Source organism: Protomyctophum bolini (genome assembly GCF_963924005.1).
Source record: "Protomyctophum bolini genome assembly, chromosome: 14".
Taxonomy (NCBI): Eukaryota; Metazoa; Chordata; class Actinopteri; order Myctophiformes; family Myctophidae; genus Protomyctophum; species Protomyctophum bolini.
Window position 1 is genome coordinate 16,312,425 of NC_137875.1, and position 25,370 is coordinate 16,337,794.

The following is a 25,370-nucleotide window of genomic DNA, read 5'->3' on the forward strand; positions in this document are numbered from 1 at the left end:
GGTGCATACTTAGTTTAGACATGGGTTAAGGTTAGGTTTAGGTGTGCTGCCCCGTGGGAGGTTAGGGTTAGGGTGAGGGTTTGAGATAGGTTGTAGTTGTAGGACTAATGACTGGTCTAACCCAATGACTAGTCTAAACTAAGTACTGTCTAAACTAAGTACTGCACCCGTGTTATTAGCCAGGGTTCCTTTTAAGAAACATGTTTACCATTATGAAAAGTGGGTCGAGCACAGCGCTTCATGAGCTTCTCAGCAATTTTTCAGCTGTTTTCATTGTGTGTGTGTTTGTGTGTGTGCATGCGTGTGCACGTGTGTGTTCACGTTCCAGGGCGTCGGAGCTGTGTCTGTGTTCAAGGAGTGCTCCAGGATGAGACCAGAGGATCCCTCACTGCCGCTGCTGGCTGCCAAAGTCTGCATCGGACAGCTGCACTGGGTGAATGAATGCACACACATACACACGCACACACATACTGTACACAGGTGCATGTACACACCCACAAACGCGCGACGCACGTACAACTGAATGGCTGGGAAATGGAAATTTTGAGTTTACATAGTACATAAACTTTCCTTTAATGATTATATCTGGTTTCAGTATTCATTTATGATATATTTTCTCTATTATGGTTATTGTTGCAGTCAGTTTGTATTGGGGGTGGGGAAGGGGGGCAGGGCGGGGGTCGCGAGACATGGCCAAAGCATTTCCGGGTGGGCAACTTCGACGATGGAGAGGGCCACTATAGTTCCACACTCACTCCAGAGGGCCACTATAGTTCCACACTCACTCCAGAGGGCCACTATAGTTCCACACTCACTCCAGAGGGCCACTATAGTTCCACACTCACTCCAGAGGGCCACTATAGTTCCACATTCACTCCAGAGGGCCACTATAGTTCCACACTCACTCCAGAGGGCCACTATAGTTCCACACTCACTCCAGAGGGCCACTATAGTTCCACACTCACTCCAGAGGGCCACTATATTTCCACACTCACTCCAGAGGGCCACTATATTTCCACACTCACTCCAGAGGGCCACTATAGTTCCACACTCACTCCAGAGGGCCACTATATTTCCACACTTGCACTCCAGAGGGCCACTATATTTCTATATATTGTTTTGCTTGTAGATCAGCTATTTTTGCTATATTTGAATTGAATTGAATAATGTTTTGGCATTTTATTTTATTGGAATCCTGAAAAGCATCAGTATCAAATGCATTTAGTTATACTTATGTTAACTTTATGACCTTAAATACAAATACATTGGACAAAAAAAAGACAATAAAATTCTAATACCAAGTCATATACTAATATAGACTGAAGTAATTAAAGTAATTAAAGCGGACCGCCATGATTGGAATTGTAACAGCTGAAACCAATAACATATCAGTAATATTAACCCACGGGCTGCATTAAGTGAAGGTGGGGGCCGGCATGTGGCCCCCGGGCCGCCAGTTGAATCCCCCTGCTGTGGTGTGTGTGTGTGTGTGTGTGTGTGTGTGTAAGCCACCGACCAGACTGAAAAGCCACTGCTCGCAGCTATATAAAGTCAAGTGTGCTCTCCAAGGTTACGAGGTTGGGCCGTGCAAGCCGCAGATTATACGTTCCTCCTTCGAAGGGAGCCCGGGGGGGGATGTTGGATTCTGTCATTAGCAGAACCCCCCCCTCCCCCCCGCCGTCCATCCCTCCCATCCATGAGCCGATTATTACGCAGGCCTAGCCGAGGGTCCCTGGGGCCAGGCATGCTCTCATATTTCCACAACACAAGGACCCTTTTATATCCTGACATGACACTCGTCCATGCAAACAAACACAGACACTGCAGTGAGTGTAGTACACAGTGCTGTGAGAGAGAGTGCCAGACATGCCGTCCATACTAAAAAAATGCAAAGGCATGTGTACACATCACTAGCTGTGGGCCTGCAGTCCCTTCAAGATCAGTGTTGTCAAGTCTGCTTAAGCCACTTCATTGCTTTATTCTTGGGCTTGTTTTTTTATGTAAAGTCTCTTGTAAATATTGTAAGTTGTAAGTTGTGGGTCGTGTTTTGTGGGGGTGGGTGTTCTATAAAGTGTTTAGCTCTTTTGGGCTGAATGTTGTTTAAACTGGTGGTTCTCAGAAATCTTGTAATGTAAAACAGGGGTTCTCAGCGTTTTTGGCTGGGGACCCAGTATCCAACAACAACAAAATATAATTATTTTTGGGTTCGAGAGGCTAAATCTCATCATATGGCTCAAATGCCAAATAAATAATGGGCCTTGATATGAAACGGGTTGAAGACCACTGCCCTACGCAATCACATACGCTGTCACACCAAAGTTACAAAACAAACTCTATAAGCTTGTGGATTTCCTCATTTTTAACACAAAAACTGATTTGGACATATACGAGACACATGGCCGAAGCATTTCCGGGGGTCCCCAGTCCAAAACATTGAGAACCTGCTGCCATATATAGGACCACGTGCATGGCGAATGGATCCTGAGCTGTACTGTCTACCTCCAGCTATTAGTTCAGCCTGCATGCTCATATCAGTCATGCACACATGTGACAGGTATCTTGCGTAATATATAGATGCTTATTTGTACTGTATGTTATTTTATCACACACACAATATGTAGAGCATAACATTTTAATTCTGCTTCCTTAACCCATTCTGGACAGGAACCCGTTTTGGTGTTTTAAGCATTATGTTATGCTTTAGCTATTGAAAAATAGCTTGAGCTTGTAGATCTGCTATTTATTTATTTTTATCGTGAAAATGTGGCGTAAATCTTTGAATATATATTCTTTCAGAGGGAGCGTTTGGCCAGATGACTGGATTTTTGTCCACTAGTCCCTTCCTAAAATGTTAGTGTAGTTTCTGTATCCGTTGACGAAATTGTCAATACATTTAGCTTAGTTTTAGTCATCATAACTTAGTTTTCATTTAGTTTCCATCACCTCTCGGCCCTGCACAGGAACCATGCATGTCCTCTCTCTCTCTCTCTCTCTCTCTCTCTCTCTCTCTCTCTCTCTCTCTCTCTCTCGGCCCTGCACAGTAAATCCATTCCACTGAGACAAATCAGTCAGTGGATGAAGAGAAACCGTATTATCATTTTGAATTTTTGACCTTAGCCTTGGAATGAAACTTCATTTAGTTTTAGTCATATTTTAGTCACCTGGAATGTTTTAGTGTTAGTCTAGTTTTAGTCGACTGAATCTGCAGTTACGTAGCAGATCTACAAGCTCACTGCGACGCGTTGTGAGCTTGTACATCTGCTATTTTCAGCATCCAAGTGTAAAATGACTTATAGGCCTCATACAGTTGGTTTCTGTTTAGTTCTTGTGAATAATATGTGTATATATGTGCAGTGCAGGCACGAGCGTAGGTGTGTGCATAAGACACTATTTGTGGAAATAAGAGGCTCTTGTTTTAGGGCTATTAAAATGACAACAGGTTTGCATACTGTATAAGTAAGTAGACACTGTAGAATCTGTGACAGTCAGCTGGCTTGGATTGACATTCGTTCGTTCACAGCCTGAGAGAGAACAATGGAGAGAGAGAGAAGAGAAAGGGGTCAGAGATTAGAGCGGAGGAGCTAACCACAGCGGAATAGAGAGAGAGAGAGCGAACACATCTGTCAGGCTGGAGATCATGGCAGGCCAAGAACACAAAGGAGCTTACAGCGTTAATGACAATAGGACACTATGGTTCTGGTTCAGTAGTGGGGCATTACATAAAGACACCCCCCGACACCCCCCCCCCCCCCCCTCCCCCCCATTATCCATGCAGCGTCCTGCAAGCACAGTACGCTGCATGCTGGTCTGCAGCCCTGCAGACTGCATGTGTGGACAGACAGTGTGGTCTGCAGACTGCATGTGTGGACAGACAGTGTGGCCTGCAGACTGCATGTGTGGACAGACAGTGTGGCCTGCAGACTGCATGTGTGGACAGACAGTGTGGCCTGCAGACTGCATGTGTGGACAGACAGTGTGGCCTGCAGACTGCATGTGTGGACAGACAGTGTGGCCTGCAGACTGCATGTGTGGACAGACAGTGTGGCCTGCAGACTGCATGTGTGGACAGACAGTGTGGCCTGCAGACTGCATGTGTGGACAGACAGTGTGGCCTGCAGACTGCATGTGTGGACAGACAGTGTGGTCTGCAGACTGCATGTGTGGACAGACAGTGTGGCCTGCAGACTGCATGTGTGGACATACAGTGTGGCCTGCAGACTGCATGTCTGAGCCGCGCGATGAGCTTGTAGGTCTGCTATTTTTGAGAAAATCACACCCGTGTGAACTGAGTGGAGCAACCCCTCCTCCTCCTCCTCCTCTCTCTCTCTCTCTCTCTCTCTCTCTCTCTCATTAGCAGGCAACAGTGCAGCACTATCTCTCTTTCTCTTGCTTCTGGGGGGGGGGGGGGGGGGGGGGGGGGGGCGTGGAACAACATATTTTCAGATGAGGGGTCGGCCCGGTCCAATTACATACAATCTTTGGGGTGTCCTTGACATGGAAATACTTTGAGAACCACTGATACAGAGACATAAGGTTTTTCCAGAGCCCCATGAGAGCTTTCAAAACCTCATGACCAACATGTGAACACGCATGGCGGTCCGCATGGAAAGCCAGGCCGCGTTTTTTTCCCACACTCGCTGACACAGATACACACACAGTAAAACGGTTGGTTAATTCAACTGTGATGATGGTGCACATATGAAACTAGAGGGACCATTACGGCTCTGTTAACGCTGAGAGCATATACGGAACCAAATGGACCCGTACGGATTAAATTGACACATGGGGATATCCACTTTTCTCATCCATTAGCAGCGATATGTGCATGCTCTCTCTCTCTCTCTCTCTCTCTCTCTCTCTCTCTCCTTATCCTCCGAAGACGCACGTGAGGGGAATGCGTCCACGGAATCAGAGCAACAGAGACAAAGAGAGCTGCAGAGAGAGAGACACACACACACACACACACACACACACACACACAGTGACACACTTTTACCTCCGCTCAGCTCACCTCAGCTCACCTCATTTCATCTGGGCTCACCTGCATTCTGCCTGCCTGCCGCTGTGTGTGCGTGCGTGCGTGCATGCGTGCACACTAATGCGTGGGTGGATGCGTGCGTGTGTTTGTCCTTCAGCAAATTCTGCACTGTCCTTCAACTGCATGAGTCTACTGTACTTGGGTCGTCCTCTCACTGACCCCGCACACCTGTGCCCTGTCTGTCTGTCTGTCGTTCTCTCCGCTACAGGGGGTCCAGCTATAGCAGAGTGCACAGAGGGGTTATGTGGGGTTGCTTATATGTATTATTGATTACTTTACATGATGTCCTGACCTATGAATCAAACTGTCTAAGAGCCAGAGGACCTCATTAACGTGGATAACATGTCTTGTGAAAAACCACCTATGGTGTGTGTCTGTCTGTCTGTGTTTTACATTAATGTGACAATGAATGTTTGTGCATCTAAGTATAATATGCTCAGAGAAGTCTTGCTGTGTGTGTGTGTGTGTGTGTGTGTGTGTGTGTGTGTGTGTGTGTGTGTGTGTGCGTCCAGTTGGAGGAGGGGGAGAAGCTGTCTCAGACTGTGGTGTCTATGGGAGAGAAGGCAGGAGAGTTCCTGTCCAGGGCCCACCTGTCCCTGGGCCTCTGCTGCAGTCTGCAAGCCTCGGACGGTCAGTCCAATACACACTGCTGTAACCAAATGGACCCGTGAGAGGCATACTGTAACACTACAGATGGTTATTATCTGTATTCTGTACGCTGTCTACATTCCACACCGATGCAACTCCTTGCAACTGTTATCCCCGATGGCAGTTGCAAGGAGTTGCATTGGTTGGTGTCGACAGTTGATTTAGGCGACTAAAATGTATTTTGGCGGGCCTTGATGCCGTCGAAAGGCCTAATTTTACACTTGCTGAAAATAGCAGATCTACAAATGTACAAGTTGTGAGCTTGTGGATCTGCTATTTTCAGCAAGTGTAATAACTTATACTGGATCTCTTGTCCACTAGTCCCTTCCTATCATTTTAGTCTCGTCACAGTGCAAAGGCAGGAGCTTTAGGACCCAATAGCAGACAGATAGGCGCAGGCAGATGAGCTTCAATGCAAGGTTTTTATTCCAAAATAAACCTTGCCACACGTAATACAAGGAACTTGAAGTACATACAGTACACTCAGAGTTAAATCATGGATACACGAGGAGAACACTACTGACATAAAGTGACAAACTAGCAAGGGAACTGAACAAACAGAGGAGTATAAATGGACACAGACTAACTAGGCACAGGTGAAACAAAATCAAGACAGGGATTGGCTGGGGGACTAAGAGGACACAGGTGGAAAACAAAGACTACAAACATTTTCCACACACACTGGGGTGGACTGGCCTTTAGACACAACTCAAAATGTTCCCATATTCCCCATGTCCGAAACAGCCGCCAAGACAGAAGTAAACCTTCCAATAAAGATATGGCAAAACAATATGACTTAATGTCGTAATCATCGTAAACTGAACGATTAATATGAAGTGAATTGCAAGTTGATGAATGACCACTAACACAATAAGATCGGTCACTAAAAGAAGACAATGGATTATGTGTGTTTGTCTCTCCAGCCACTCTGAAAGCTGACCGAGACGAGTTCAACAAGAGAGCCCTGAAAGCTCTGAGCAAGTATGAACACCATCTTCCTCTAGACTCCTCTGTAAAACAACTGCCCTTTCGAGACCACGAATGCAGCATTTACTATGGTGAAAGAAATGCAAATGCCACACCTTTCCATGCCATGTCGGAAGGTAGCATTCAGGATAATTCCTTTTTATCCGAAGTTTCCTGAACTTCAACGCAGCATTTTGCGTTGAACAATTTTTTTTAGAAATCCAGGTCGTACACCGCATCTCCACAGCTAAAGATTGCCAGGTTTTACAATCTACAATGTAGATTGTAGATCTGCTATTTTCGCTATTTTTGGTCTAAATGCCAGCCCCCACTCTCTGCACGTCCCTGTATTCTGTGACCTGTGAGCTTTCACTCACCCATCTGAACACGTTGCAACGGTAAAACAATAAACACCTGGACTTGTGCTTTTTGTCCTATAAGTCTGTAATAATATCTACTTGCTGTTGCTCCTCCTTTCCTCCACAGGGCCCATTCTTTGGACCCGCAAGATTCACAAATCGCTATGTACCTCTCCCTCCAGCTGGCCCTGTACGCAGGTATGGTCCTCTTGTCTCACTGTGAGTCTTCCATTATGTACACAGTATCCTTCCCATAGAGCAGTAATTAACTACCGGTATGCCTAAAGCCTAACCTCAAAAGCCCCCTGGAAAAGAGGGCGAATTCAGTGGCCGTATAACTCGGTCATCACATTAGGGCTTTAAGCAACTAGTCGACTATTCAACTAGTCCACTAGTAAATCCACTAGTTGACCTTGCTGGTACTAGTTGACTAGTTGATAATAAAAAATAAAAGGCCTCAAGATCAGCTAGAATGCTAGATTATAGTCACCAATGTACACAGTTTTTAAGTGAAAGGCCTGCTACATTCACATTTCATGCTCTCTCTCTCTCTCTCTCTCTCTCTCTCTCTGAATCGGCCCTGCATGCCTGCCCGTCTGCCCCGCGTGCAGGTGTCATCGGCCATGGAGCCCCTGCAGGTGGCGCTGTCCCTGCGCGGAGATGACCTGCACTCGCTGCACCTGCTGGCCCTGCTGCTCAGCGCCCAGAAGCACCACCGACACGCCCTGGACACGGTCAGCCTGGCGCTCAGCCAGCACCCTGACAACTTCAAGTACGTTGAACAAAAAAAGGATACCGGAGACCTCGCCAGTTCTCGCCGCGGTTTAGTGCATTTTTGTTTTACTTCACCTACATTTAAATTGCATTGAATTGAGAGGGAGAGAGGATATAGTTGTTTAGAGTTTACACTAGAGAAAGTAGGAATTCTAAAGTTTAAACACCAAAGTACCAAACAATTTAATTCATTAGTAAACAATATCGTGAAATGGTAGGCCTACTTATCATTGGTATTCACATACTGACCTTTTTTTATCATTATCTAGTTGACCATTTAATTGCCCAAAATTATTTGATCAATTTGGAAATGAACTATTAACATCTGTGGGTTAGCATAACTATGAAGACATTGATGAAGAATTTTCGCTGCGGCAAGTTGGTAAACTGGCGAGTTCTCCGGATACCAACAAAAACATTCCTTAGGATAAAAACGACCATGATGAGGTCAGCACATTTGGGCACATTTGGGCAAGTGTCTATGGCCGGTTTTAGCCCAAGGAGTGTTTTTTTTGTGCAGACCTAATACTTGGAATGGATTCAGAATCGTGAAAACCCCGGCCAGTTTGACACATAAAGCATAATGAAATGTTTTAAATCTTGCCTTATATAGGATGTTAATGCTATGGTCACATACCAAAATAATTGCTCAATACCGACAGCCGGTCAGCAAGTGGATTCATGAATGTATGTACGGTATGTCTATAGAGAATATTTATGTTTATATATATTTATATGTATGTGTGTGTGTGTGTGTGTGTGTGCGTGTGTGTGCTTGCGTGTGCGTGTGGGTGTGGGTGTGTGTGTGTGTGTGTGTGTGTGTGTGTGTGTGGGTGGGTGGGTGGGTGTGTGGTGCAATGAGGCCCATTTCCAGTCAGAGACCTCTCTGTGGGGATAGGGTGTCTGAGCTCTACTGTGTGTGAGTGTGTGGGGCCAACTACACGCGCACACACACACACACACACACACACACACACACACACACACACACTCTGACTCACATATAGTACACTCTCAGCCTTATTTAGACGACTGCATTGCGGTACCTATCCTATGCGCCACACATGTACCCTTACCCTTTAACACTGCAGCTGTGACCCACCACGTCTGATCAAGTGCATGTACTGAGCTCTGTCTGGCTAACACACACACACACACACATACACGCACCGTACGCGCACACACACACACACACACACACACACACACACACACACACACACACTCACACAGACAAACAAAACAGTGATATTTACCTGCGACCCATTACAAATGGCTCCATAACCCCAAAAGGGGTCCAGACCCATGTGTACATGAAAGTAAATGTTACTCACTCTGGGAAAGTAAGAAAGATTTTTTTTTTTTTTTTAAGTATATTCAACTAAAGTGAAAATTTCAGTAAACGTTACTTTAAGCATAGTATTGTAACAAATGAGTAAAGCTTACTATATGTACAGTATCTAAGTCAAAGTATAGTTATTGGATTTTACAGTGCACTGTTTGGGAAACACTGCATGTCTAGTAAGTAGTACAGCTGTGGTTCAGCGTTTTGCCCGGGACCCAAACTAGGGAAAATAGCAGAACTACAAGCTCACAACCTCAAGTTATGAGCTTGTGGATGGATCGGCTATTTTCCACTATATATACGTCTTAAACATTTCATTTTCCAATTCATGAATTTATTAGATTTTTAATTAATTTATTTTTCTTCATGAAATTACTTTAATTATTTTTTGTTAATTTGTTTTGAATTCATGAAATATTTTGCTTTTGGGAAAAAGAAAGGGGAATGGGTCCCGACCCAGTGTTTGGGAAACAGTTTGTGTGTGTGTGTGTGTGTGTGTGTGTGTGTGTGTGTGTGTGTGTGTGTGTGTGTGTGTGTGTGTGTGTGCGGACTGTGGATACAGTACTGGTATCCACACAGTACAGTGTCTACTTGCTGCTCCACATTGTTGTTGCTTTGACTTTGACAACCCATGCAGATAGTAGCACACCTGTGCTGTAGTATCCTGCTCCAATGGGTGTGTGTTGCATCACCTCTTCTCTCCTCCCCCTCGCCCCCTCCTCCCTCCCCCCCCCCCCCCCCCCCCCATCTCCTCCTCCCTTCCTTGGTAAAAGCACTTCCCGGTAAAACCATCGGGGTCACTGTTGGCCTCCACGGGTCCCAAGGAAAGCATGCAGAGGCGGATGTCCCTCAAAGAGGAGGAGAAGAAAAATGTAGGAAAACAAGAAAATTGATCGAGGGAGGGAGGGAGGATAGAGGGATGGGGGAGGGATAGAGAGTGATAGGGGGAGGGATAGTGTGAGAGAGGGATGGGGAGGGAGAGAGAGAGGGATGGGAGGGAGAGAGAGGGATGGGGAGGGAGAGAGAGAGGATGGGGAGGGAGAGAGAGAGGATGGAAGGGAGAGAGAGAGGGATGGGGAGGGAGAGAGAAGAGAGATGGGGAGGGAGAGAGAGAGGGATGGGGAGGGAGAGAGAAAGAGAGATGGGGAGGGAGAGAGGGATGGGAGGGAGAGAGAGAGGGATGGGGTGGGAGAGAGAGAGGGATGGGGAGGGAGAGAGAGAGGGATGGGGAGGGAGAGAGAGAGGGATGGGGAGGAGAGAGAGAGAGGGATGGAGAGGAGAAGAGAGAGAGAGGGATGGGGAGGGAGAGAGAAAGAGAGATGGGGGAGGGAGAGAGAAAGAGGGATGGAGAGGGAGAGAGAGAGAGATGGGGGAGGGAGAGAGAGAGAGATGGGGAGGGAGAGAGAGAGAGATGGGGGAGGGAGAGAGAAAGAGAGATGGGGAGGGAGAGAGAGAGGGATGGGGTGGAGAGAGAGAGGGAGGAGAGAGAGGGATGGGGTGGGAGAGAGAGAGGGATGGGGTGGGAGAGAGAGAGGATGGGGAGGGAGAGAGAGAGGGATGGGGAGGGAGAGAGAGAGGGATGGGGTGGGAGAGAGAGAGGGATGGGGAGGGAGAGAGAGAGGATGGGGAGGGAGAGAGAAAGAGAGATGGGGGAGGGAGAGAGAGAGGGATGGGGAGGGAGAGAGAGAGGGATGGGGAGGAGAGAGAAAGAGAGATGAGGGAGGGAGAGAGAAAGAGGGATGGAGAGGGAGAGAGAGAGGGATGGGGTGGGAGAGAGAGAGGGATGGGGAGGGAGAGAGAAAGAGAGATGGGGGAGGGAGAGAGAGAGGGATGGGGAGGAGAGAGAGAGGGATGGGGTGGGAGAGAGAGAGGGATGGGAGGGAGAGAGAAAGAGAGATGGGGGAGGGAGAGAGAGAGGGATGGGGAGGGAGAGAGAGAGGGATGGGGTGGGAGAGAGAGAGGGATGGGGAGGGAGAGAGAAAGAGAGATGGGGGAGGGAGAGAGAGAGGATGGGGAGGGAGAGAGAGGGATGGGGAGGGAGAGAGAAAGAGAGATGGGGGAGGGAGAGAGAAAGAGGGATGGAGAGGGAGAGAGAGAGAGATGGGGGAGGGAGAGAGAGAGAGATGGGGGAGGGAGAGAGAAAGAGAGATGGGGAGGGAGAGAGAGAGAGAGATGGGGAGGGAGAGAGGGATGGGGAGGAGAGAGATAGAGGATGGGGTGGGAGAGAGAGAGGGATGGGAGGGAGAGAGAGAGGGATGGGGAGGGAGAGAGAGAGGGATGGGGAGGGAGAGAGAAAGAGAGATGGGGGTGGGAGAGAGAAAGAGGGATGGAGAGGGAGAGAGAGAGAGATGGGGGAGGGAGAGAGAGAGATGGGGAGGGAGAGAGAGAGATGGGGGAGGGAGAGAGAGAGAGAGATGGGGAGGGAGAGAGAAAGAGAGATGGGGGAGGGAGAGAGAGAGAGATGGGGGAGGGAGAGAGAGAGAGAGATGGGGAGGGAGAGAGAAAGAGAGAGAAAGAGAGATGGGGAGGGAGAGAGAGAGAGAGATGGGGAGGGAGAGAGAAGAGAGATGGGGAGGGAGGAGAGAGAGAGATGGGGAGGGAGAGAGAAAGAGAGATGGGGAGGGAGAGAGAGAGAGATGGGGGTGGGAGAGAGAGAGGGATGGGGAGGGAGAGAGAGAGAGATGGGGGAGGGAGAGAGGGGATGGGGAGGGAGAGAGAGAGAGATGGGGGAGGGAGAGAGAGAGAGATGGGGGAGGTGAGAGAGAGATGGGGGAGGGAGAGAGAGAGAGATGGGGGAGGGAGAGAGAAGAAAGAGAGATGGGGAGGGAGAGAGATGGGGGAGGGAGAGAGAGAGAGATGGGGGAGGGAGTGAGAAGAGAGATGGGGAGGGAGAGAGAAGAAGAGTGATGGGGGGAGGGTGTGAGAGAGAGAGAGTGAGTGTGGGGAGGGAGTGAGAGATGGGGGAGGGTGAGAGAGAGAGTGGGGGAGGGAGAGAGAGAGGTTGGGGGAGGGAGAGAGAAGAGGGATGGGGGAGGGTGAGAGAGAGAGATAGAGGGATGGGGAGGGAGAGTAGAGAGATGGGGGAGGGAGAGTGAGATGGGGGAGGGAGAGAGAGAGATGGGGTGGGAGAGAGTAGAGGGATGGGGGAGGGAGAGAGAGTAGAGGGTGGGGAGGGGAGAGAGTTGAGAGATGGGGGAGGGAGAGAGAGAGATGGGGGAGGGAGAGAGAGAGAGGGATGGGGAGGGAGAGAGATAGAGGGATGGGGGAGGGAGAGAGAGAGATAGAGGGTGGGGAGGGAGTGAGATTGAGGGTTGGGGGAGGGTGAGAGAGAGTGAGGGTTGGGGGAGGGAAGAGAGGGATGGGAGGGTGAGAGGGAGAGTTGGGGATGGGGGAGGGAAGAGAGGGATGGGGAGGGGAGAGGGAAGGAGCAAAAGGGAAACTGGGATGTGGAGACTGATGGAAGAGAACAGTATTTAGATGAGGTTACCTTGCACCATTGAAAACTACAATCTGCTCTCCCGCACACACACACACACACACACACACACACACACGCATGGGATTCAAACAAATACACATACACACACACCGTGGAGATGCTTTGCCTGCTTTGACCCATTTAAGATCGCTTTCCATGGGCTCAGCCAATCACATCCCAGCTCTCTGTGCCAGGAATCCCCATCGCCCCGGCAACCATGAGATCACACAGGTAGAGCGGTCGTTATGGAGAGACATACAGTAGAGACAGTAGAGACATACAGCAGAGACATACAGTAGAGACAGTAGAGACATACAGTAGAGACATTAGAGACATACAGCAGAGACATACAGCAGAGACATACAGCAGAGACATACAGTAGAGACATACAGTAGAGACATACAGTAGAGACATACAGTACAGACAGTAGAGAGACATACGTGACTGACGACATGTGCGCCAACATCAAAGCTTCTATAGCGCACAAGTGCAGGGCATCCCCCTGTTGTGTGTTTATGTACGTGTATGTGTGCATGCACGTATGCATGGATGCATGTGTGCACGTACGTGCAGGCTTCGTAGCATGGTAATCTTGCATGCACTGTGCATGCATGCATGCACTGTGCATGATAACTGTTAGCAATCGCCCCGCCACTACTGCAGCACACTGTCAACTGGCTGTAGCATATTACACCCCCAATCCTCCTCCACTCTTATCACACATCCTTCCTTTTTTCCTTCATATTTTTACTCTCTTTCATTATTTTCCTTCTTCTCTCTTTTCCGCTCCTCTTGTTGTCTTTTTCATTATTTTATTTTTTTGGTGCTATTGTTTTTTATCGTTCCGGTCGGTCTCTATCTCCCCCTTTCTTTGAAATTTTAATCAGCCAGTAAACAAGCATGCATTTCAATGTGAAATGGGATTCTGCCACAGCGAGCGAGCGAGAGAGAGAGAGAGAGAGAGAGAGAGAGAGAGAGAGAGAGAGAGAGAGAGATGTAAAGGCGAGAAGACGAGAGGAGAGAGAGGGGGAGGGGAGAAGAGAAAGTGTGAGAGGAGGGAGATTGAGAGAGAGAGAGAGAGAGAGAGAGAGAGAGAGAAAGATGGAGCCACGCGACTGTGGTCTCACGGCTTGTACTGAAGAGAATGATTAATCCCTCACTTTGATTTTGCATTCATCTAACTAACAGGATGTGTGTGTGTGCGTGCGTGCGTGCATGTTTGTGTCTGCGTGCACATGTACAATCAACACACCCGCTCAAGTATGCCTTCCCTTGCTTGTGAGAGTGCATAATTGAGCCCATGCCATATACGCGTGTGCACGCTGTGTGTGTGACTGTGTGTGTGTGTGTGTGTGGTGTATACAGTATGCCCTTGTACACTATCTGTGCGTAGTGTGCAGTGTATATATCTGTGCATGTTTGTGTGCAGTGTGTGTGTGCGTGTGTGTGTGTGTATTGTTGCATGTGTCCATTATACCGATATTGTACGTGTATTCCTGTGTTAAGCCATGTGTGGGTGTGTGTGTGTGTGTGTGTGTGTGTGTGTGCCCATGTGTATCGTTGCATGTGTCCATTATACCGATATTGTACGTGTATTCTTGTGGGCAGCCGTGTGTGTGTGTGTGTGTGTGTGTGTGTGTGTGTGTGTGTGTGTGTGTGTGTGTGTGTGTGTGCATGTGTGCATGAGCGAGTGTGTGCCTGTGTTAGAAACCAGGCTGTGATCATCTGTGGGAGTGTGGTGGAATACGGTAGATGTACCACTTTTCCAGGCGGAGCGTTATTATTATTATTAGCTATTTATACACCAGGTTTACTCTGGCGCTCACAGCTCTCTGCGAGCCTCTGCACTCAGCTCACTGTGCTCTCCTAGCTCGCCACATGGCCCCATAGCTGTCCTCAAACGGTGTGCTTTTTGGGGTCACAGCATTTGTGTGTGTGTGTGTGTGTGTGTGTGTGTGTGTGTGTGTGTGTGTGTGTAACATAACACAGTCCGATCAATAGCTGAGTTATATACTTCAGTCGCGAGCCAAGTCGCGTGCCGAAAATAGCAGATCAATCGGTACGAATCAGACTTAAGCCTCTGGCGGGGTTTGATCCTAGGCTGCATGGCACGAATTGGGTGCTACACTATAGGCAAACAGCACCAGCCTGGATGTTGTAAGAATCAAAGTGGAGGATTCCAGAGGTTTTTATTTGTGTCATGCTAAGTATATGTGCAATGACATGTTGGTGTGGCATGCTCTCCCGGCTGCACATTGATTGGAATTTTGTTCATTATATGAATTGAATACCCAGGACGGTCCTGAATGGAAACAAGACCGCAAGGAATTTTCTCTGTGCTATCCTTTTAGACCAAGTGTTTGACTGTACTCTGTACCGTTTAGATTTCCGACTAATAAAGTATTCAATCAATCGATTAATCAGTCAGTTGTTGCCTGCTGGAGGGGTGAAAGTTGAATGTGGTTGTAATGTCAGTGCAGTGCTATAGAGCGTTTATATAAGCCTATTTTCCCATAGGCTTTCTTAAAGTATTTATTTAAAGACGGTTACGCCGCGGACAAAGCCAACTCGGATCGTGACAAATCATGACAATGAACACAATATTTTGGGCTGATCAAATCAATAGAAAGAAGAAAATAAAGGCAGGAGACAACACTATTTGTTTTGTTTTTCTTCTTATAAATTATTTGATCAGCCCAAAACATTGTGTTCATTGTCATGATTTGTCACGATCCGAGTTGGCTCTGTCCACGGCGTAACCGTCTTTAAATAAATACTTTAAGAAAAGCCTATGGGAAAAATGCATTGTGATTCATTTCCTGGGCCACTCGTCGTTCTGAAAGGGGGTGGGACTGCGACGCTCTATACAGTAGGAGCACTCTGTCTGTAGTGCTCGCCACAACACCAGGGCACAACCAATGACAAGTGACAAACCACTCTTCATGCATCAATTGATGATATGCATGTGCTACCTATACGTAGGTGCAACTTCACATAGAGAGCCCATTCATCCAAACAGGACAGTCCTATCTCATTGTATTAAATAACGTTGTCAAACTCACCAACATTGCAGCTGTACGGAAAGCTTGAATTATCGTCTTTCTATCTGCAATGTGTTTGTTTAATAAAAATCCACTGTAGACATGTTATGAGCTACTCCCTGTCAAGAAATTCCTTGCATGACTGTCATTATAATCATGACAGTCATGTTTCAGGGCTAGCCTATCAGAACGATTGTTCTGACATTTGCATAGACTCCATATTTGGGCATGCCTGACAAAGAACTCCATATATAGGCATAAAAGGGACATAACTAGAAATGCATAACTAGAAACATAACTAGAAATGCATTCTGTCGAGCTGCACACAAGTTGGCCATGATTGGCCTACTTGTGCGCGAGCAGAGCACACAACTTACCTCAACCAAGTTATTGGTTGAGGTTTTATCTGACTTATGTCTAAATTACAACGGGTCCCTGTCCCGGTCTGGAATATACGACGTGTTGTGTATTTACTGGGTTACCAAGTTTGTATACTGTGGTACTTCTACTGCTACTATACTGTAGTACTTCTACTGCTACTATACTGTAGTACTTCTACTGAGAGTACTTCTACTGCTACTATACTGTGGTACTTCTACTGGGAGTATTTCTACTGGGAGTACTTCTACTGGGAGTACTTCTACTGGGAGTACTTCTACTGGGAGTACTTCTACAGGGAGTACTTCTACTGCTACCACACGCACACATACACACACACACACACACACGCGCGAGCGCACGCACGCAGGCACTCACACAAACTGACCCGCCAGCCACTAACGAGGTAGGGTGTCCCTTGGAGGTACCTCCCTCGACACAGCCTGTCTCGCTTTGATATTGATCCTCCACCATCACTCTCTCTCTCTCTCACTGTCTCTCTGTATCTCTCTCTCTCTCTCTCTCTCTGTCTGTATCTCCCTTTCTCTCTCTCTCTCCTCCTCCTGTGTCTTGAGAGCAGCGTTTCATTGGAGGAGGGCTCCAACCCATGCAGAGAGCAGAGTAGACAGGTCAGCAGGCAGCCATCACATCCAGAGAATATCCTGCTCTGCTGTCGGGCAGATATAACTGCTGCTTATGTCCATATTTTAAGTATTTTATGCCCCCACACCCCGTAAATGTACACTATGCCCTAATGCGTCACACTACAGTGTCTCACAAAAGTACCACAAATAGCCACGCAGCCCATCATGACTACATGAGATCAAACCACATCGCAGCTGGTATGGATTTATGTTTGAATCCTATCTGTCTGTCTGTGTGTGTCACTAGTATTTCCTCCTCCTCGGTCTCTCTGCTTTATTCTTTTCTTTCTGCCTCTCTCTCTCTCTCTGTCCTCCGTTGTTCACACTCATGGATGAGTGATGCCCCTGACAGAATGCATCCTCTGAGAGCCCCCTGGCACTTACACACACACACACACACACACACACACACACACCAGAGACTCCCTCATCACTTAACCAGTTGTGTTCAGCACAAAGAGCTGAGTGAAAACACACTCCATCTCTCCACCCCTCATCAACGCACGCACGCACACACACACACACACACACACACACACACACACACACACACACACACACACACACACACACACACACACACACACACACACACACACACACACACACACACACACACACACACACACACACACATGCACGCACGCACGCACTCACGCACGCACAAATGATGAATATCTTTACCCTCTTTGTTTGGTATTGATCTCTCTATATTGTTGAGCTGCACCCTTCACAGCGTTCATTTGGCTCCGTAGGACTTTATTGATTGAATTCTAATTTAAAATGTGTAAAAATATTTATTGCATTTTGTATTCATCTACTTACTGTATTATCTACTGCAGGGGTTCCAAAAGTGGGGTCCGGGACCCCCAGGGGTCCCTGAGGGAGTTCCAGGGGGTCCCCAGCTAAATGAAAATTTTGAACCAAAATGGACCCTTATGGGTCTGTAACTCTGAGTGTGTACAAATGGAACCAAATGGACCCTTATGGGTCTGTAACTCTGAGTGTACAAATGGAACCAAATGGACCCTTATGGGTCTGTAACTCTGAGTGTGTACAAATGGAACCAAATGGACCCTTATGGGTCTGTAACTCTGACTGTGTACAAATGGAACCAAATGGACCCTTATGGGTCTGTAACTCTGAGTGTACAAATGGAACCAAATGGACTCTTATGGGTCTGTAACTCTGAGAGTGTACAAATGGAACCAAATGGACTCTTATGGGTCTGTAACTCTGAGAGTGTACAAATGGAACCAAATGGACCACTTATAAGGAACCACTGCTCTGCTGCATGCGTACAGAATGTAATTGTACATTACACAGAACATTATGCATATACAGTATGAACGTACAGTATACATACAGTATGGCTGGTAGGGGTGCACCATTATGAAATTATGACCCATATCCGATCTCTGATTATTTGCGGGGTCATGCCGATACCGATTCTGACCGATTCTGATATTTTAAGACCACAATGGAAACAAAGCCTAGACCCCATAGAGGCTTGGCTCAAATAAAGTATGCAATCAATCAATAAATATACTCTTTTTACTGATTGAGCTAAATGTAGAATTTAGCCATTGCCATTCACATTGTTATTACGTCGTCTGGATTCTTTTGAGACCGATCCGATACCAATTTATGGCCGATTACACTACCGATAATAATTATGGTGCATCTCTATAGTAGCTGTGCATGTTTGCATGTATTTGTTTTTCTTCATACTGTAACCCATTCTGGACGGGAACCCCTTTTGGTGTTTTAAGCCGTTATACCGTACTTTAGCGCTATATGAGCTTATATATCTGCTATTTTTGAAGAATGGTGAAAATGTGGCGCAAATCTTTGAATATATAATATTCTTTCAGAGCCATCGTCCCTCCCTGGAACAACATATTTTCAGATGGGGGCCCGGACCGGGGCCAATATATAATTCTGGGGGGGTCCATGACATGAAATAGTTTGAGAACCACTGATATAGAAACTGCCATGATTTAGAAGACATTTTGTATAGAATCAGTTCTGACGTCTGAATGGGACTATAGGGACAGTTCGTACGTCGCTGCATGAAGAAGCAGCTCCGTTTAGCTTGGCATCACAGACAGTCCTGTTATGGAGTCTTTGGCTCCGACACGCAGTGACAATCCTCAGTGTGTTTACTCTGCCTCTTCCAGCAGCACGTCACTCAGCAAGCACTGCCTTCATTCGCCCCCCCCGAGCACACTTCACTTCACGGAGAGTCCAAAGCCCAAAAGGCTATTCAATAAAGCAGCAAATCTCTCTTGACCTTTTAAATTAAATCTAATTTAGGAGAAATGCACCAGTGCACAAAGACCTGCCCACCGTCTGCACTTGCAATACGAACACTTTGGGCTCCATCTTGCGGCAGCTGGGGCCCTTTTTCCTTAATTTGGGGGTTTAGTATTGTGTGAGAGGTGTGGCCCCGTAAAATGTGTTATCTTTTGCCACAGCCTAACTCCCTAAAAAGGTGTGGTTTTGCCGTTACAATGATTAAACCAATCACCATGCCACATGCCATTGCCTTTAAGAGATCCATTATCCATTTAACATTATGCCCAGTGATTTACACTATGGCACATGGCCATGGAAGAGCGACACATTGAAATATAGCCTATTTTTATTTGATACAGAGGCCGGTTTGTTTTGTGTCCAGTAGCTCCAACACAGCCTCATCTAATAACTTCTTTGACTAGACAATTAAACACAATAAGCACAAGGAATTGACACTGCTGATTATAGTAAAATTCCAAACACAGATTTGTGGAGAATTATGACCTCTGAGCTGTGAATGTTGTGCAACATTAGCCTGGCAAACTGATTCAGTTTGGCTTATTAGCCAGGCTAGTGCAACATGACTCAAGCCAAGGCAGCTCCAACTCAGGTCTCACCGCCTCAGAGTCAGGAGCGCATTATTTTATCAAACGGAATTGGCATTATGGGTGGTTTGAGGAGGCACTTTCCATTGTCCTAAACCTGTGTGCATAAGATATAATATAGGGAAAGCGCATCAACACGCCGACAGACACACCTCCACCCGCACATATAGGAGTCGGCAAAATGAATAGTGGGTTGTGTGGCCGCAAGATAACGTTTACGCATAGTGGAAGCTCTTAAATGCGTAATTCACGGAAAATGTTTATTACTTGAGGATAAAGCATGGCATAAGATTGAGCCCTTATATGAGTATGCTATGTGGCTACCTATTATTCAGCAGATGCCTGAAGAAGGTCTTTGACCAAAACGTTGCCTAAATAAGTGTTCGTATTGCAAGTGCAGACGGTGTGCAGGTCTTTGTGCACTTTGTGCATGTTTTCTCAATACATTGAGCCCTGCCTAGTGCCTACGCACCCGTCACAGAGCATACAGGTGAATACATTGAGCCCTGCCTGAGAAAAGAAAAAGATCCAAGTGTTGGGTATGTAGATCTACAAGCTCACTGTAAACTTGTATAAACTACATCTGTTATTGTGTGTGTGCGTGTGCGTGTGTGTGTGTGCGCGTGTGCGTGTGCGTGTGTGTGTGTGTGTGTGTGTGTGGGTGTGTGTGTGTGTGTGTGGTCCAGTCTGCTGTTCACCAAGGTGAAGCTGGAGGAGAGCATCCTGGGCCCGTCAACATCTCTCCAGACCTGTGAGGACATGCTGCAGCTCTGGCAGAGCCGCTACGAACTCACCCGCACCAGGTGTGTATACTAGTCTCTCTACTAGGACACTATACAAACTCACCTGCACCAGGTGTGTATACTAGTCTCTCTACTAGATTGGACACTATACAAACTCACCCGCACCAGGTGTGTATACTAGTCTCTCTACTAGGACACTATACAAACTCACCTGGCACCAGGTGTGTATACTAGTCTCTCTACTAGGACACTATACAAACTCACCTGCACCAGGTGTGTATACTAGTATCTCTACTAGGACACTATACAAACTCACCTGGCACCAGGTGTGTATACTAGTCTCTCTACTAGGACACTTTACAAACTCACCTGCACCAGGTGTGTATACTAGTCTCTCTACTAGATAGGACACTACGAACTCACCCGCACCAGGTGTGTATCAGAGCCATAGAGTAAGTTCACAGAATGCATTGGAGTCTATATGGGCTCGCGCAAGTACATGAACCACGTGACCGGGCTGTTTTCTGCCCCCTCAATGTCGTAACTCTGTCTAACTCTATGGCTCTGTGTGTATACTCTCCCAAACCACTCGAGACCCAAACGGACAAACGGGTGCTATTAGGGTGGCCACCTGCAAGACCTCAGAAAGCAGGACACTTTTGCGGGGCTCGCTCCCCAGCCGACACACAGTGTTTAGAAAAGCGCTATAAAAATCCCAGATATTATTATTATTATTATTACTACTACTATTGCACCTGATTCCCACCACCATCATCTCCAGCATTATGTCCACATATATTTGCTAAATAAATTAACCTTTTTTAAATGATAGGGTACCACAAAGGTAATTAATAATCAATTTATTTTAATTTGTTTAGATACGTTTTATGTTTAATCTCTTTCTTGTGTTTTTTTTATACAGTCTTATGGTCATCGGTGTGGGACATAGAATGATGCCAGTAGCCTATATGTTCACAGTGCTTTAGCCTCCCTTTCTTTATGATGTCGAGTTCCTCGCTCCATTGCTCATTAAATGTAGTTTTTCATTTCATATTTGTTATATTTTTCTCTGATAGAGTGATTGTGAGAGCACACATTCCACAACAAACAAACCGACCCTCCCACTGGCAGTGTTGCCAGGTTTTGGAAGAGAAACAAGCAACCATGTCTATGAAATCAAGCCCAAAAGAAGTCTGACTAGGCTTAGTAGGCTATTTTATCAAAGTCGCTTATAATTAAGCGGACATGGCAACACTCCCAACGTCTCCTCTGTCTCTGGGCGCGTTCGGAAATACCGCACTCGCCTATTAGTTTGCATTGCACAGTGCGCTCAGTGCGCTATTATGTGTCCGGCCAGAGGTTGAGGTGGGAGGAGGACAGGTGGGTCTAAAACCGGACTGTCCGGCGTGAAACCGGACGTCTGGCCACCCTAGGTGCTATCTCTTTTGAACGTGTGTTTGACTGTACTGTTTTCACATTTATGTTCAATTAACTATTCACTCGATCAATCAAACCCAAACTAGTGACAGTAGCAGGCCTACAAGCTTGTAGATTGTGTGTGTGTGTGTGTGTGTGTGTGTGTGTGTGTGTGTGTGTGTGTGTGTGTGTGCATCCATCCACCCCTTGTTGTGTGATGTGTAGATTGTGTTTGCATGCGGCCGTGCGTGGTGGATTGTGGGTAATGTGTGGTATATAGGTGAACACAACATGGCATGTGTCTGTGTGTTATTTGCGTAGCGAAGCATGTGCAGGCATCCATGTGTGTGCTTGTGTGTGTGTGTGTGAGAGATGTTTGATGTACGTGGGGGGGGAGGTGTTGACTGTTCCTGGGCTATTGATTATCTGTACGGAGCGAATGTGTGCATGCATGCATATACGTTGTATGTGTTAGGACGTAGTAGTAGCCGCGTCCTTGTACGTTTCCGCAAGAGTGCCTGTGTGTGCAATACCTCTGCGTGTGTGTGTGCGCGCCGGTGTGTGTGTGTGTGTGTGTGCTTGCATTAATTCACTTGAGTGTTTTTTTTTCATCTGTGTGTATCTGCGTGATTGTATTCATGCATGACTGTGTATATACGCTGTTCATTGGCGTGTGTGTACTGACACGTGTGTGTGTGTGTGTGTGTGTGTGTGTGTGTGTGTGTGTGTGTGTGTGTGTGTGTGTGTGTGTGTGTGTGTGTGCGTGCGCGCGCCTGCGTGCGTGCGTTTCAGCGAGACAGACGACAGCAGCAGTCTCCAGGCTGCGGCAGACAGGCCAGAGACCACCAGCAGCCCCCTGAACAGGAAGCCCTCCATTCACCTCACCCTGCCTGACTTCCAGGAGGACTACACCGGTCTGAACTGTGTTTTTGTGTTGAATATTATTTTCTTTAGGCTTGTACTTATGTCTGTCTTCTCAAGGCCTAGTATTCCTACTCCTACTTTAGTCTTCAGTGATATAAGGTGACCACCGAAACGGTGGTTAGTAAAAACAGAGACATGTGTTTTGTTGAGCGGTGAAGTTGCTCACCACCGCGGCTCAGTGACGTCATGTTGTAGTTTCCTGCTATGTGACCAACTGACATGTTCACTGACCACCTACTCTGCTATGTGACCAACTGACATGTTCACTGACCACCTACTCTGCTATGTGACCAACTGACAGGTTCACTGACCACCTACTGTGCTATGTGACCAACTGACAGGTTCACTGACCTCCTACTCTGCTACTGTATGTGACCAACTGACAGGTTCACTGACCACCTACTGTGCTATGTGACCAACTGACAGGTTCACTGATCACCTACTCTGCTACTGTATGTGACCAACTGACAGGTTCACTGATCACCTACTCTGCTACTGTATGTGACCAACTGACAGGTTCACTGACCACCTACTCTGCTATGTGACCAACTGACAGGTTCACTGATCACCTACTCTGCTACTGTATGTTACCAACTGACAGGTTCACTGACCACCTACTCTGCTACTGTATGTGACCAACTGACAGGTTCACTGACCTCCTACTCTGCTACTGTATGTGACCAACTGACAGGTTCACTGACCACCTACTCTGCTACTGTATGTGACCAACTGACAGGTTCACTGACCTCCTACTCTGCTATGTGACCAACTGACAGGTTCCCAGAGCGCTCCCTCTGTGGCCGCCTCTCGTTTGGACGCGGCGCTGTCCGAAATATCGGCCATCAGCTCTGCCCAGCGCCAAGGACCCACCCACGCCTGGACCACCCTGGAACGCATCTGGTTACAAGCTGGTAAGACTCACATCAAATATATCTAGTATACACTGATTCATCTGGTTACATCTGGTTACATCTGGTTACATCTCGGCTACATCTGGTTACATCTGGTTACATCTCGGTTACATCTGGTTACATCTGGTTACATCTCGGTTACATCTGGTTACATCTGGTTACATCTCGGTTACATCTGGTTACATCTGGTTACATCTCGGTTACATCTGGTTACATCTGGTTACATCTGGTTACATCTGGTTACATCTCGGCTACATCTGGTTACATCTCGGTTACATCTGGTTACATCTGGTTACATCTCGGTTACATCTGGTTACATCTGGTTACATCTCGGTTACATCTGGTTACATCTCGGTTACATCTCGGTTACATCTCATTACAAGCTGGTAAGAGCAACATAATGTTTTTGTAATGTTTTGAATAAATATTTTATACGTTTTTCAGAAAACCTAGGTCAGGATTTAGAAGGCGTTTAAAAAAAAATAATAATAATAAAAAGCGTCACAACATGGCCGCCATTCTCTATCAATCTATCGATCATCTATTGATAAACTCTTATTTATAAAGCAGTTTTAACAGATGCACGTTATTATTATTATTATACATTTGCGAAAATCATCTGGGCACGGTTTCCACTCTAGCAGCCAGTGTATTTTTCGTCGACTAAAACTAAGACGAATTTTTTTCGTCGACTACCCTTTTCCACTGACAAAAACTAAATGGAAACTAAATGAACTGTGTCCATTTTGTGCCCATATACAGTGGTGGAAAAAGTACAAAAATATTTTACTTAAGTAAAATACTGATTCTCTACTTGAAAATTACTTAAGTAAAAGTACAAAGTGCCCATTAAGAAAGTTACTTAAGTAAAAGTATAAAAGTACCTCAAATAAAATGTACTTAAGTACAAAAATTTACCCGGCGTAAAATGTACTTAAGTATAAAAGTAAAAATTACAAAGTACAAGTACAAAGTACAAAATACAAAATTATTTTCAAAATGAATACAAAGAAATGAATTTCCAAAATTGTCATCCTGTTTTTAGGAACTATAGTTCAGTTCACAGTTCAACATTTTTAAAATGAACTAGTTCCGTTCATAGTTCATCATTCCAAATTTTGAAAAATGAACTATTATAGTTATTTTTCGTTATTTTTTTGCTTTAATTTTTATATATTTTTTACATTTTACAAAAATTGCTCTTTTGCAATGTGAAATGCCACCGAATTATTTTTCCTTCTCTATATGGGCTTTTGCATGCTTTTATTGTGAAGGCAAAAGTTTCTGAACGTTCTCAGAGCCTGCATCTCCGCATGCTGGGGTTGGCTGATCTACAAGCTCACAACGTGTCCGGACCTAATAACTCTATGGTCCGGACGCGACGAGTTGTGAGCTTGTATATCAGCTATTTTCAGCACGGAACACTTTGTACGGCGAAGAATAAATTAGGCTTCATTCACTGTGGAAGAGAGATGTCTTTTGTTGGCCGTTCGTGGCGATATTATGGACACGTACCTCCTCGAAGCGATAATAACCAACTAAGCTATTGGAAGCTATTTTTCGTGGCACATTATGTGTGTACAACAACAAGTTCCCTCAGTGTTTGTGTTAGGAGTTGGGACAGTGTCTGCTGTCTGTCAGCGTGCATGATCATCATGCAGTAGCTAGATGCGCGCTCCAGTGACGGCTGAGAAAGATTAGTTAATTTGTGTCGGATAGGGACTTATTGGTTGGTTTTCCGCTAAATATTAAGGCATGTTTAATGCATCCATGTTGAATGCGTGTGACAAAACAACACAGTG

At 46.4% G+C, this 25,370-nt stretch overlaps 1 protein-coding gene across 1 annotated transcript in view; it reads left to right on the plus strand.

The window, feature by feature from the left end:
* ttc7a (tetratricopeptide repeat domain 7A) overlaps positions 1–25,370 on the plus strand; it is a gene marked incomplete at both ends in the record, with an annotated part of 101,544 nt that overhangs the window by 26,886 nt on the left and 49,288 nt on the right. The window contains 9 exon segments of the mRNA XM_080782244.1: positions 329–433; positions 5,551–5,668; positions 6,610–6,667; positions 7,139–7,201; positions 7,203–7,209; positions 7,623–7,783; positions 20,261–20,377; positions 22,526–22,647; positions 23,434–23,568. Coding sequence (XP_080638370.1) covers positions 329–433; positions 5,551–5,668; positions 6,610–6,667; positions 7,139–7,201; positions 7,203–7,209; positions 7,623–7,783; positions 20,261–20,377; positions 22,526–22,647; positions 23,434–23,568 — 886 coding nt within the window.